Source organism: Panulirus ornatus, chromosome 40 (assembly GCF_036320965.1).
Source record: "Panulirus ornatus isolate Po-2019 chromosome 40, ASM3632096v1, whole genome shotgun sequence".
Taxonomy (NCBI): Eukaryota; Metazoa; Arthropoda; class Malacostraca; order Decapoda; family Palinuridae; genus Panulirus; species Panulirus ornatus.
Window position 1 is genome coordinate 13,163,763 of NC_092263.1, and position 13,706 is coordinate 13,177,468.

The window sequence follows — 13,706 nt, forward strand, 5'->3', positions numbered from 1 at the left end:
GGCATAGTTACCAATTTAATACATCCATCTTGGCAATCTATCCATTTGCTGAAGGTAATGCTTACAATGCATACCAAATTTCAGCGATGCAGTTTGGCTCAGTTATTGTATGCTGCAGGGAAGAAGGATTTACATATCTCCATCGGTAGAATGGAGGGTAGGGGGGCTGGATGTCTATACACTGACTGGGGTCAATGTAAAACATTTACTGTAATGTCATAGCGACATCACATCATACATTATAAGGATAAGATAGAAATATGTACTACACCTTCCTCTACATTCACTTCCCCTATATAAGAGTGCCAGAAAAACAGGGCATCTTTTAAGGAATTTTTACTAAAGTAAATTTTTCAGAGGTGCTCATTTATGTCTGTGATGAATAATTACAATCATGCTGAAAGAATGTTTATTAGGAATATTACACTACACAATTTTATACCAGAAAGAAGCTCTTGTACTCAATATTTCAAGAGGTTGAAGCTACACACGTTTGGAGAACCATGTGCCCTCGTAACCAAAAAATGAATAACAACAACATAAATCACTGATCAGCACGTTATATAATCTGAATTTGTATGAAATGATGTATGTCAAACAGCATGGATTTTGGAGTGAAAAAAATTCTGCTTATCAGACTTGCTAGAAGCCTTAGAAGAATAGACAAAAACAGCAGTCACCAGAATATAGACCATATGATTTTGATGATCCGTTGGCATTCAGTACAATGCCATATCGAAGACTAGATGGTGAAGTTTGAGAGATATGGTGTAAGGGAAAAGGGTGGAGCCTGCAGAATATGATTTTTCATCCCAGAGAATGCAAAAAGGTAACCACTGGGATAGAAAATTGGATTTGGGAACGATGGATAATGGTGTACCGCAAGGACCTGTTCTTTGGCCCTGTATTATTCATAATACATATGTGTCCCGCAAGGCCCTGTTCTTGGCCTTGTGTTATTCATAATACATGTAAGTGATTTGCTAGAATGAGTCAGATATGGAATTGGCTGAATGTCATACGTTAATTCATAGAATATTACAGGAAGAAGAGGATGAAGTGTCCTTGTAGGCAAACTAATTAGTCGAAAAAGTGGTTTATGAGGGTTGATGCAGGGAAGTGTAAGAACTTGGACTTAAAAAAAAAATATCAGGAAGAGACACTAGATGATGGATGGTGGTGAGGTAGAACTGAAAGTAAAAGATAGAAATATGGGAAACAGCTGTGGGTGTGTATATTTCAAAGGATCTTCAAATATCTATTCAGTGCAGGAAAACCTTGAGTGAATTAACAGGGGCAATGAAGAGATTAAAGAATTGCGTGAAATATATGGTTTAATCTATTTAAGTACGATATATTAAGCCAGGATATACCCTAGATATGTGGGGCCACATGAAGACATCAACTTTTTTTCATATATGAGATTAGAGGAAAATACAAGAGGATACAGACACAAAATATTGCAGCAAAGTGCAAATATAGAACGAAGAATTCTTTGCTCATCTCGTTGTATCTTGGTGTAACTTATGACTCTTTTAAAGTTTCAAGAAAGATTAGACATAGAAGAGAGTATAAATGGATATGAGTTTACAACTAATCCATAAATCTAATTTCGAGCCCATAATGAAATACATGCTGGGAGACTTGTCAATGTGGCGGGTCCAATCGGGGGCGACAACATACGTGAAACATTTCAATTTTGGACTACAGACTTCCTATTAATAAATCAAAAATAAGATTTTCTTTTAAAGAAAGAGGATGAGAAGAAACACATTCTCCAAACTGCCCGAGTACAGTAGGCCTACAGTATTTCCGAGTTGGACGAGATCTATTGAACATTGCATCAACGTGCCATCGCCGCATTGGAATCACAAGTGGATACGAGAATTAAAAATATCAGTTACAAATAACATTCATATATAAATTCATCATACAGATAAAATATTCCTTCGAAATATACTTGTAATGGAGGAGAATAGTAGATATCATGAAAAACATCGGAACATAATAAGGTCTCCACTAGTACTTCATGCATGCTGTGGGAGTGGGCCAGGACTGGAGGTGTGACATGTTGGGCCACAATCGATGTGTCAAATAACATTCATGTATCCATTGTGGTGTGTAGCTCGGAGATATGGAGCTCTTACAAACTGACAAATACTATATTTTTAATAGAGGCCAGGATTCCCTGTGGTGTAATCGGAAAACAGGCCAGTTCCAAGCCAAAACTTGTGAGTAAATGGATTTGTTTACATGTCATTGTTACTGAGGGAGGACTGTGCTTATGTCATCAGCTGATCTGTCACAAGCTCCTTAACACGTTATGGCATTGCTCGTCACGATCAGTGTGTGGTAGTTGGGTAATAATGTAGTTCGTGAAACGAGGAAATGAAATGCTGTGGGGTAGATTGGTAGCGGTGTTCTGGGTGGGGTAGAGGAAGAAGTGTCCTTTATGGTCTCCATACGAGTGAGTGAGGTCTATGTTGTCATTCGTATGTTTTAGGCTGTTGTTGCTGAGGCAGAGGTTGACGCCCCTTTGATTGATAATTGAGATAAAAGGATAATGAGAGAATCAAATATCTCCATAGGGATGAGGTGACTTAGGTCATCTCCACCCTAGTGGTAGTAGAGGTGTGCGTGTGACACCTGAGATGTCTTGTCACTCTAGTAATTCCCTGAGGGAAGCATTTTCTGTAGACTAACTGTTGATTCCCATGATTGTTACTCTGTGAAGTGTGAAAATACATATCACAAAAAGATGCAGGTGATGCCTGTTTAAGAGGATATGCACGTTTTAGGTTTATGATCGGTTCTTGCTTGTATAATCTATTTTTTCATATCATTTGAGTTTCTAGTAGTTGGTTTATTAGGGAGGGTTTGATGATGTAAGAGGTAATCAGTGAGTTCAGATGTTTGTTGAGATATCAACATATCACCATGCACAGAACAGGTCCATGTATGAAGTAATTCGATCCCTGGTTCTTTATACGCATCTGAACTCGCCCTGGTATGAAAACCTCTATAGGGGCTGAGAATGACTTAATATTCATTGAAATAGGTGCTACACTTAACATCATACCACTTTTTATCAAGTCTACAGAGTGGAAGGATTCCAGTGGTACTACTTTCATCGAAATCTATTATTTTGAACATGTCCATTTATTTTTGTAGGCATTACCAAGATGTGCATGGCATCGTAAGCATGACCAAGATATTCAGGGAATGGAGGAGGAACACGAGATGAAGATGAAAGGTGTGATATTAATGGAATGAAAGTAAATGTAACAACCAGTCAGACAAGGAATTGGGTCTCGTGCTTAGTGTTTGGAGTTTTTACTTTAAGCTTTACATGATTATTTTTATATTTTTCGTAATCATTCTGTGGGAATATACATTGAAAAATGTTCCAGGTTACTTCAGAATCTGATTTATCATCTAGACTGACTTTCACTAGAAACGGTATGACCAATAAACTTGCAAAGTGCCATGTTAACAGTTTCAGGAAAGTTCCAATTTAGGGGCACCATAGAACTGATATGGATGTACAGGAAACATAGTAATGTACTTTTTGTATTTAGCAGAAGTGGTGTATACTGGTAAGTGAAATAGTAATAGCAATAAGAACTTAAGAAAACATTATCAATCTTCACCTAGGGGTTGAGATTTAATTTAATTTTTAATATCTATCTATCTATATCTCTGACATCAGTTTGCAAACTACCCAGTGATATTCATGATATTTTTCCAGTTAGAATTGGAAATAAAATTTTCACATTATGATATATCAGCATCATACCCCAAGTAATTTTATTTGCTTTTTACCTTGCTTGGTTGCTCTTTATGAGAATAAGGTGAAGCTTATAAACCATTTTTTACTCTTCAACAAAAACGATAAAGTGACTTGTTAAATGTTTCTCAGTATTGTGAGAGTCGTATATGAATATAGTGCTTGTTGGGGAGGTATAAGTACATTTTGATAATATTTTTCATATAATGGACTCTTCAAGCAGGAATTAGTAGTGCTCTTTGTGATTGCACTGCATCATAGTCACTTTATTATTATAATTGTGTCCCATAAGTGTGTTTTTATGGTATGAATTTGGCTTATTTTTGATATCCATATATTGTTTTGGTGATTTCAGGTTGGGACTTGGCTGATGCAGAAAATCCAGTATGCCTTGGCATCATCCACCTTCTTTTGGGAAAACTCCAGATCCACCCAGGTGGGTTAGCCAAACAGTCACTCTGTCCATTGTGGGCACCTACTTTGGTAAAAAAAAATGACTGGTAAAAAGATGAAAACTTTTGTAAAAATTGCATCTGTAAATTGTAAAGTTTGATATGTTGGCTTTTATGTCATATGAATATTAAAAAATGTTTTTGTCATAGATATTCCACAAAGCAGAATACTTAAGAATCACTTTTCCACACACTAGACTTAACCTAACTGCGGGACATTTTTCTACTTTATAGATCTTGGCTGGTCATTTGAACAGATGTGATTTTTTCAGCAATGTGAAATATGCACTGATAAACTTTCAGTGAAAAACTTCTGACATATCACTTAATTTTTTTCTATGAGACTTTAGTAAAAGATCTTTTGTCTCATGATAGTTTCACACTGCCGTGTGCAATAGACCTGTTTGGTCAACTTCTCTTTTTTTTACCAGACAGAGGCCTCTCCTGCCTCCCATACTTTTCTCCCTGCTAGTTACTTTCCTATATTAAGAAGAAAAAGTCATAAAACTTTTTTTTCTGTACATATTTTTATTTACCCTGTACCATTCTTAATTTCTAATTCTTTTTTTTTATGGGCTTTTCACATACTTCTCAGTTGTTTCCTTCAGTGCAGTATTTCAGAAAATAAAGCATTTGATATGATAGAAAAGTCCTGCTTCATCCTTAGTGTTGTTTTAGTAGACATTTTGAAACCTGATGCTTCTTAGCATAACAGATACTTCACTTACTCCCATTGTATTGTGAGGCTGGACTTGATTTTTTATCTCACCCTTTTCAAGTTGAATCATCCAATGATTAAAGGGGGTCTTTTTTTTCTTTTTTATCCCTGAGAAAAGGCTAGGTTAGGATGGGAAAATTTGTGATTGCAAGGGCCAGCCCTAACATTATGAGTAACAATGATATGCCCAGAAGATATATATTCAGGTTGTGATGTGAGATATTCCTTCAGTTTTTTTCTCTCACATCCAGCCATGGTATGGTCTCATTGTTGCAGGCTGAATGACCTATAGGATGCATGGGAAAAAGAGGTGAGGCAGTGGTAGTTTGAAGGAAGGAAGGAGTTTGGGTATTATTCAATAGTTTGTTTTAGTCTGGCTGAGATCTCTGTGCTCTTGACACCATGAGTTCCTATGGAGTGAAAAGAAAGCCATCACTTCTTGCTTGAACCTATGAACTGTCCATCTATCACCTAGTCATAATTAATTTGCTATACTGTGGTCTTTAAGACATGTTGACACTCACTGCTATACACTGTTCGACAACCCAACCATATACATTCAGCTTAGATATGTGTTTGTATGGCCTCACCACTGAGTGTAATGTTTGTATGTTTGTTTTGTTATACTAGTAAATTTTTTTTGGAATGTAATTGCAAAGTACAGCCCAAGTCTGGTCTGATGATGTTTTGCACATGTAAGTCACTGGTAATTCACTGTGCTAGTGTAGAACAGAGGAACCAGTCATGCAATGAAAACCTAAGAAAAGTTTGTATACATATAAAGATGTGCAGACAGACTGTAAAGTTTGTCATTGAATGACAGCATAATTTAGATGTTGTTTGTGGATTTATAAAAAGATTTTGAATGTAAATGGAAGTACAGTACTTATGTGATATGATGGGGGCTACTTGCTGGCTATATGTAAATTTTTTTCCCGTAATGCAGGAACAAATTGCTTATTGGAAAGGTATAGAATAGATTATGATATTTATTAAAAACCATTACACTTGTAGCAAAATTGGGAAAGGTTTAAAGTAGATTTTGACATATGTTTTGTATTAAGAGCCTTGCAGTTAAATCAGTTTTATTGGTCATACCCTATTATTTAACCCTTTTAAATGTCTTTGTGAAATATATATGTGTAGATGTGATCTTCAGAGTAGTTCACCTGGCACACTTGATATTGGAAGGTTTTTCTATTTGTACTGTTTCCTAAACAGGCAGATGATCAAAAGTCTCTCTTGAATGTAAAATGTAATTTACTTTGTGTCATTTTTATTCTCATACAGTTTGAGGGTGGAACAGCGTATCTGAATTTTATAAATGATGTTTCCTATTGAAATATGGTGTCTTTTACAAGGATGAATACAGTCCTTGGCTAGTCATCAGTTTTTTTATACCTCATGAAATTTGTATATACAACATGTGGTAAATATTGCAGACCTATCACCGAGGTTAGTGCTGGTGTCTGGAGTCCGCAGAGTTGGTATTCTTGGAGAGGGTCAGTCAGTATATTGCATTACACGTGTTGTCTTCCTGCCCCTTACTGCACCACCAGATTGTGAGTTAAATCTTCAGCAATGTCGAAAACACATGAATCATTCTGTTGGGTAAGTATTTTAGAAACAATTTAACTTTCTGGGTTATTGATATCTTCACCCATTCAGGATGTACTTCATGATTGCATTATAACTTAGTGCTAATCTACAATAGATGTAGTCCTAACATGCTGCAAGTTCAGCCAGGAACATTGAGAAAAATACCTTAAACAGGTATCTTATAGTTGTTGGTCCTGGTTTATGCTCTTACCTGCCTTTTTTTTTAACAGTTTTTATTGTCTTGCTTTTAGTTTTGTTTCAAAATTACTGATATCATGGTTCATAGTAATAAAAGTTCTTTGTAAGATACATTAGAAGAAGCAGTTACACACCAAAAACAAATACAAGAATATAATGGAAAAGGTTGAAAGGCATTTGAGAAAAAATCTGATGAAAGTAAAGCAAAATTATGATTATACACTTAAATGACGTTAATCTGGCATCCTGGGTGAGTCGTTTTGTTGGTATGGATTTAGCTGGAGTATTGTTATTGGTATTGCCAAGAGGATCTGAAAAAAGATTGAACAGATTTCTAAAAGCCTGTAAGGTTTTATTTTCTTAACATATAAATTTGCTTAAATTTTCAGAAACAGTACGCCTTACTGTTGTACTTAGCTTTCTTTATACGCTAATAGTGAACCTCAGGGGATGCTGCAATGTTTATGTTTATAGAGTTTGAATATCTCGTAGAATGTGATAATTGTTTCCAATATTTATATGCTCTGATTATTAAGATATAAAGTAATTTCCCTTATTAAGTCCAGGAATAGAATTTTGTGAAATTCCTACAAAGATTAACATGAAGAATACAGTCACTTATGCTTTGCGTTATCCCTGCTTTACTAATATGACTCTTTAGTTCTGCAGGGGAGCGAAAGATGGGCTTGCCATTTGGCGATTTGCAGCAAAAAGTTGCTCTATCAAAAACATTTGGCACTCTCCGTAGTGTCACTTCTACCATCAAGACTGCAACAGTTAATGCAGCTGTTACAGCAACTGGACAGGTAATATATTTTGATACAGGCTTTTGAGTTAGAAGGAAAAGGGTAGGAAATAGGACAGAACCCTGGGTGACACCACTGTCAATAGGGTAAGAGGGAGGTGTTGCTTCATCTACATCTATTGCAATGGAGTGGTTAGAAGGAAAGCAATGCATTAGAAAACAAGGTTGAACAGAAAGGTTAGAGGCAGCGAGTTTGATAAGCAAAAACTTGTGCCTCCCCCCTTTCAGACTTTTTAAAGATATCAAGAGCCACAACAGAAGATTTACCAGAACCCTTGTTGTTGTTGTGCACTAGTCTTTGTGTATTAGCTCTACTCATGTAAGTGATTTACAGGAAACAACATTCTTAGATATGTTGGTAGACAGTTGAAAATTAATGTATTTTTTACGATTTAATCTCCCACAGTTGTGGAGTTGACAGCATGCTGATTTGAAAAGATGTACAAAATATGATTTCTGCATTAGAGGTATTTTTCTAAACCTTACATGAATATTATGAAGAGTGCACCTCCATTGCTATAAGCCAAGCTTATGGGTCTATCAGTCTCAGAACAGTGGATGGAAAGAACCTTCTGACATATTGAGGTATGCATGCATTTCACAGACAGCATAGATTAGAAGTACAAGAAATGGTAGATATATTGCAGTATTTTACCTTGATATGCATTTGTTTGGTCACATATACTGAGAGCATGAATACGTTTTAGGGTAACAAGGTGCGGCGAGATGGAAGAGATAAAGAACGATATGAGCGCCGAATTCTGGATGAGCTAACGAAGATGTTCAATGACTCTGATTCCTTTTATTACTCTCGTGAGGCAGATCTGACAAGTTCCTTACAGCGGCAAAGTGACCCTTCATATGGTGCTAGTTTGCCCATTTGGTGTAGGGCGAATGACAACTTCTTTTGGAACAAACATATGCTCATGGATCTCATTAATCAGGAGGTGAGAAAGATTTTGTTTTGTGCTTCTCAAATATTTTACGTTCAAAATTTTCCCATTTACCAAAGCTTTCAGTGGATCTTCAATTTTTGAATGACTTGCTCTCATCTTTAGCTTTCCCACTACTGTCCTTATTGATCTTCACTATTGTATCAGTGGTATCTTCAATTTTTTTTCTTCCTAGTTTTACGGTAAGACTGTTGATCCTGAAAAATGATTCCTTTTATGTATTTTCAGTATCCCCTTAATGACCTTACATTCTATCCAAATTCTCTTAATTATCTAACAGGGCACTATCTGCCCACAATTGTTGTAACTTTCATTTTGTTCCTTTGTGATTCATCCATGTACTGGTGTCACCCAACCTTGCTCTCATTTCACTCAGCACCCCATCCACATTAAACATTGAAGGTGATTTTGTATAGAGTTGTTGCATTCCCACACTTATTTTGAACTGCTTACCTCACCATTTACTTCCAAATACATTGCTTTTAGTATAAAAGTTCTAAATGGTTATGGTTTTAGAGAACATCCTGAAAGGTAGGCACATTATTAGTTTAATGAGAAAAGGTATAAAGGGAAAAAATGTGATCCAGTGAGTAATGGCAATTTATTATGAAGCATGATGCATTCAGTTCATGTGCCTGGTAGTGAAATGCAGATGTTCAGCATTGGTTAAGGATGGATAAGTTTTGAAGTTGACTTTAAGATTCAGTTGTATGATAAGGGAATCGATGGTAAGGAATGAGTATGTGAAATGAGATTTGGTACAAAGAAGGAAATAGTTAATAGAATAATATGCAATTAGATCAAAAGTTGATATTAACAGTGAAAAGGATGTTTGCATGGGAGGCATGTAAGGACAGGGATAAGTGGAGACACTTTTGTTGTGGCCATTCCCTTTATGGGAGTTTCCGGAGGCATTGGGCATCAGAGGTATAGATAGGTAGGTAGATACATAGCATGAAGAGTGCATGTGAATGAGGTAAATAAAAGAAGAGACAGGAATAGACGAAGATGAGCAGTAATCTTAATTTGAAATACTGTATCACATAAGTATTTTGGCTTATGAAATACATTATCACATAAATGTTTTGGCTTATAGTAACTGTTCCACCAAATTTCCAACACTACTTGTGTAATGTTAGTAAACAGCATCTGACAGTCACCCACAGTCTTATTTCTCAGCTTTGTTTTTTCTGAGGAGCATGTAAATGAATTGTGTAGGCTGTAGTTCATTGATTCCCAACCCATTGGTTGGATGAGACCAGTTTTGTATGACCTTTGGTCCTCTTAGAAAAAGTTGGCTTACTGCCCAAGGGACCCCTACAGTCTTATTTGTCTCAGGATCTCCACAAGTGAAAATTGAGCTTGAGAGGAATCTGTAAAAAAAATTTCAAACAAGATAGAAGAGCTAGGATGGGAATAGAGCGCTGTGGTGGATAGCGGGAAATTGTCATGTTGCATGCACTCTTAGCTAAGTATGAATGAGAATGTAGGATATGATAATTTTCCATAAGATATACCGTAAGATTTTATTACTGATAGTACATGATGATTCTTTTTTTTAGGACAAGTACTGATGAAACTATCTTGTATTGACAGGTATCAAATTTTGATGTATGGATTGTTCCTGTGATACAAGGTTTTGTACAAATAGAATCTGTACCCCTTGATGCATCTGTAACTTCTCCAGATGACTCCCTCGATAAACAAGTAAGTTGAATTAAAGTATTTATTTATTTATTATACTTTGACGCTGTCTCCTGCGTTAGTGAGGTAGCACAAGGAAGAGGACGAAAGAGTGGCCCAACCCACCCACATACACATGTATATGCATACACATCTGAACACGCACATATACATACCTGTACATTTCAACTTATACATATATACAACATATATACATACACAGACATATACATATATACACATGTACATAATTCATACTTGCTGCCTTTATTTTTTCCTGTCACCACTCTGCCACACATGAGATAACAATCCCCTCCCCCTACACATGCGCAAGGTAGCGCTAGGAAAAGCCAACAAAGGCCACATTTGTTCACACTCAGTCTCTAGCTGTCATGTATAATGCACCGAAACCACAGCTCCCTTTCCACATCCAGGCCCCACGAAACTTTCCATGGTTTACCCCAGACGCTTCTCATGCCCTGGTTCAATCCAGTGATAGCACATCAAAACCCCGGTATACCATATCATTCCATTTCACTCTATTCCTTGCACGCCTTTCACCCTTTTGTATCAGGCCCCGATCACTCAAAATCTTTTTCACTCCATCCTTCCACTTCCAATTTGGTCTCCCACTTCTCCTCGTTCCCTCCACCTCTGATACATATGTCCTCTTTGTCAATCTTTCCTCACTCTTTCTCTCCATGTGACCCTTTCATTACGTACTTGATCAAACCACTTCACACCACATATTGTCCTCGAACATCTCATTTCCAACACATCCACTCTCCTGTGCACAACCCTATCTATAGCCCACGCCTCGCAACTATATAGCATTGTTGGAACCACTATTCCCTCAAACATACTCATTTTGCTCTGTGGGATAATGTTCTCGCCTTTTTAAAAGTGTGAACCTTATTATTTCATGAAGGATACCAGATTACGAACCAAGATGCAAGAGGTCTTTTAAGGCAGAAAGATTAATGGGTGTTGTAACTTTTATGAAAAATTATGCAAGCCATAAGGGTAAAGATGTAGTTTGAATGCATAAAGGTTGTTATGGACATATGGAGACATTGATAAAAAGATATCATGTGACCGAGGTGAGAGTAGAAGTAGAAGAATATTGGATATACTGTGGAACGTGTGAGTGGGGAGTACATGGGTTACAGCATGTTTCAAAGAATTAACATGCAGAAATATGCAGATTTGTCATGTAGAAGAAGGTTTTGCATGAATCAGGCTTCTCCATGGCATTTAGAGATGGATGGTGTTGAATTTTTGTGGCTCTAAGTATTTACTGAATGTATTGACTTTAAAGTAGTTTATATTACGAAGATGATTTTGCAGATGTATGTCATAGCAGCCCTCTGTGATTCTTTTTTATTTCCCTTGAACAGTATTAGAAATGACTGAGGGTTACTTATAAATACTAGAGCTGTTTTTCAGGTAAGGGTTAGATAAAGCTAAATACCCTAGTACATACTGGTTTTTAATTGCATGGAGAAATTTTTGGAAGACCACTTGTTAATAGCAGGAGATATTATATAAGGTTAACTTTAGTTCAGTTGAGTTTGACTATTCCTTTCATTTTGTTTTCTTCAGAAGCGTAATCAGTACACTTTGACATTAATATCTCGAAGAAGTCGTTATCGAGCTGGAACTAGATACAAGAGGCGTGGGGTGGATGAAGAGGGCCATGTAGCAAACTATGTTGAAACTGAACAAATAGTGTCATATTCCCATCATCGAGTCGCCTTTGTCCAGGTGAGTTGTCTTGTGTTTTATTCATTGTCCATTATTGTTGCTTCATGGTAATACTACCTTTGCTACAAAGACTGATGAGACCAGTCAGTATGTAAAAACAGGAATGCCTCTTTGAACAGGATCTTTCGGGCAGACTTATCTGGCTAAATGTTAGTCATATCAGTATTCCAATACCTTTGGCTAGAGGTATGTACTCCAACTGTGCTAGCTTGAAAGATGAAGAAAGATTGGAGATCAAATTCATGATCAATTACTACTTTTGTATGTTTTGACAGTAGAATTTGCTTGATCTTAGTTGTGTAGCTGTTGTTTAATTAGAGTTTATGTTTTGAAGATTATTGTAACTATTCATATGTACAATATACTTTCAGGTGCGTGGTTCTGTGCCAGTGTATTGGAGCCAGCCAGGATATAAGTATCGGCCACCACCAAGATTAGACAGAGGTGAGGGAGCACTTTTGCTTTTTGTGTAACCATAACTTGTTTCTCAGTTACAGGGATTAGATCTATTGCAGAAGGCCACAAAAGAGTTTACTAAAATTCTCAACTTATAAATGATGTAAAGAAGTTAATGATGTCATCCACACTAACTAGGATGTTTATAGTATGTTCATTGTACATGAATTGGGTCAACAGGTGCGATTTGCATCGCTATTCACACTACCTCTTCTTGCACAAAATGCTTCTGTTACATTTGGATTTAGGATTATTCATCTGATGTCATGTGATAATGTGGCCTGGAACATACTCACCAATTTCAACCATCTTTTGGCTTGTGTTCCTTTCCTAACCATACCAACAGGAATACTAATGCACTTTGACTGTATAATAATAGAGTGATGCTCAGGCTTTGCTGCAGTAAAATCAAAATTTTTTGTGCATTTTGTTTTCATGATACATAACAGCTGGATGTGAGCAAATGAGGCATTTCTTCATCTGTAACTGGCACTCCCTTTTTACGCATGAAACAGTGAACAGATGTGGCAGAAAAGACTTTCAAAGGGTCTTAATTTTCAGTATTATAAAATTATATTTGTATTGCAAAGGGAGGAAGGTTTACATTAATAAAGTTCTACCTCTTGAACATTCTCTACTTTCATACAGTCTTTTAAATCTTTGTATGCTGTCTGCATTTACTATATCTTCATTCAGTTTGTTCTATCCATTCCCACCACTTATATACCACAAAAATATGTCTTCACATCTTTATTAAGAGGTTTCTTGCTTATTTTCATGTTATATCCTCTGGTTGTTGTATCCCTGCATCTCTTGAAGACCTTTTCTCAATATATATCATTAGTCTGTTTTAAAAACTTAAAAATTGTGATCAGGTCACCATTAACTAGTCTGTCTTCCAAGGTGGGCAGATCAAAGACCTGTAGTATATCCCTGTACATCATGTCTCTTGATTTTACTTGTGTTGCATGGCTCTCACTTGGACTTCAAATGACATTTGTACAGAGCTGGAAAAAGGAAACCAGAAGTACGTGAGAGAAATTCCAGTAGTGGTGTTGGAGTGTTGGCATAAGTTAATGATAGGAGGAAGGCAGTTTCTGCATTGGCCATACCATCAGGATATTGAGGTACCATTTCAGGCAGAGTGAATGTTAGTGAAGTTTAAGGTAAGTTGGTTTGACAGATAATAATTGAAAAGTTCCTCTATGTGACAATCTTTTAGGGGTTATTACTTTATTTTTCTTCAATAATGTTCAGGCCCCATCAGCTCAAAACTTCATTCACTCCAACC

The 13,706-nt window shown here is 36.5% G+C and overlaps 1 protein-coding gene across 3 annotated transcripts in view; it reads left to right on the forward strand.

Annotated features, from left to right (window-relative positions):
* Positions 1-2,044: 2,044 nt before the first annotated feature.
* Positions 2,045-13,706, forward strand: part of sp3 (phosphatidylinositide phosphatase spermathreecae) — a 40,844-nt gene continuing 29,182 nt past the window's right edge. For 2 of the 3 annotated variants that reach the window (XM_071685635.1, XM_071685636.1), the window contains exons 1-8: positions 2,045-2,231; positions 4,143-4,223; positions 6,400-6,568; positions 7,416-7,560; positions 8,267-8,506; positions 10,109-10,219; positions 11,798-11,959; positions 12,331-12,403. In XM_071685635.1, the coding sequence (XP_071541736.1) occupies positions 2,135-2,231; positions 4,143-4,223; positions 6,400-6,568; positions 7,416-7,560; positions 8,267-8,506; positions 10,109-10,219; positions 11,798-11,959; positions 12,331-12,403 (1,078 nt within the window). In that variant the 5' untranslated portion in view covers positions 2,045-2,134. Of the gene's footprint in view, positions 2,232-4,142; positions 4,224-6,399; positions 6,569-7,415; positions 7,561-7,972; positions 8,145-8,266; positions 8,507-10,108; positions 10,220-11,797; positions 11,960-12,330; positions 12,404-13,706 lie in introns of those variants that run through there. The other variant, XM_071685637.1, reaches the window with a different exon arrangement.